This window comes from Eimeria tenella, genomic scaffold (genome assembly GCF_000499545.2).
Source record: "Eimeria tenella Houghton genomic scaffold, Eth_scaff12, whole genome shotgun sequence".
Taxonomy (NCBI): domain Eukaryota; phylum Apicomplexa; class Conoidasida; order Eucoccidiorida; family Eimeriidae; genus Eimeria; species Eimeria tenella.
The window spans coordinates 4067-5349 of record NW_013541485.1 but is presented as its reverse complement, the minus strand read 5'-3'; the positions used below and the strand labels follow the sequence as shown (position 1 = coordinate 5349).

The window sequence follows — 1283 nt, the reverse complement described above, 5'->3', positions numbered from 1 at the left end:
TGCTGCTGCTGCTGCTGTTGCTGCTGTTGCTGCTGTTGCTGTTGCGGTCTGGCGACCGATGAGGGCCGCAACCGAGCACACAACATAAGACAGGCCGTAAACCCTAGGCCCCAAACCCTAAACCCTAAACCCTAAAGCCTAAACCCTAAACGTGTGTGGCCCAAACTGAGCAAACCCCAACAAGTCTGCCCAGGGGGTACCAGGAGGCCCCTCGAGCTGCTTTTTGCTGCGCTGGGGGCCCCTAAGCCGCAGCAGGGGGGCCCCCAGCCTCTCGGGCTGCAGCAGCAAACCAAAAAGTACTAAAAAGGCAAAAAAGAGGCAAAAATGAAACAAAAAGACGAATTCCTGGAAAAAACAGGAACACAAGTAATTTATTCACCCATAAACTGTTCCAAATACCATTTTGTTGCCTCTTGGGGGGCCCTTGGGGCCCCCGGGGGCCCCCTGCGGCCCCCAGGGGGCCCCCGAGGGGCCCCCCGGGGCTACTGCTGGAGCGTTCTTCTATGGTAGGCTCATGTGGCTTATTAAGAGTTAAAATGAATTTAAAAGGATAAAATAAAATAAATTTAATTAGCTTAATTTATTTATCTTATTATTTTCAACTTTTGGAAACAAAAAGGGAGAAAACTCTGTGGGGCTCTTCGGCGGGACTCCCGGCTTGCTGCTGCTGCTGCTTCTGCTGCTGCTGCTGCTGTTGCTGCTGCTGCTGTTGGTTTTCAAGCATTTAGAGGTATTTCCGAGCTCTCAACGGCTGTGGTTCACCCCTAACCCCAGCAGCAGCAGCCGCAGCAGGCGCAGCAGCCGCAGCAGCCGCAGCAACAGCAGCAACAGCAGCAGCAGCAGCAGCAGCTTAAGCTGCCCGTCTTATTCACGATGGCGCCCGTGACCGCGTTCGCGTCCTCCTCCCCTGCGTCCTCCGGCTCCCCCAGCAGCAGCAGCAGCAGCAGCAGCAGCAGCAGCAGCAGCAGCAGCAGAAGTTTGACGGTGTGTCTGCCGGGGGAGACGCACACTCTGGGGGCTGTGCTGCGCACTTTGCTGCTGCAGTCGGAGACAGTCGAATTTGCAGGTTATTCTGTCCCCCACCCCAGCCAGTGCTCCATGAATTTGAGGGTTCAAACCACAGGCAAGTCGAGGGTTTAGGGTTTAGGGTTTAGGGTTTAGAAGTGGGGTTTAGGGTTTGGGGTTTAGGGGCAGGGCTTAGGTATTTCAGGGCCACACAGTGCTCCATGAATTTGAGGGTTCAAACCACAGGCAAGTCGAGGGTTTAGGGTTTAGGGTTTAGG

The 1283-nt window shown here is 54.9% G+C and overlaps 1 protein-coding gene across 1 annotated transcript; it reads left to right on the top strand.

The window, feature by feature from the left end:
• Positions 1–873: 873 nt before the first annotated feature.
• Positions 874–1140, top strand: ETH_00026775 (DNA-directed RNA polymerases I and III subunit RPAC2, putative; the record flags this gene model as incomplete). Its single annotated transcript, XM_013373057.1, has 1 exon — positions 874–1140. One exon carries the CDS (start codon positions 874–876, stop codon positions 1138–1140), a length of 267 nt encoding a protein of 88 aa, XP_013228511.1.
• Positions 1141–1283: the final 143 nt, after the last annotated feature.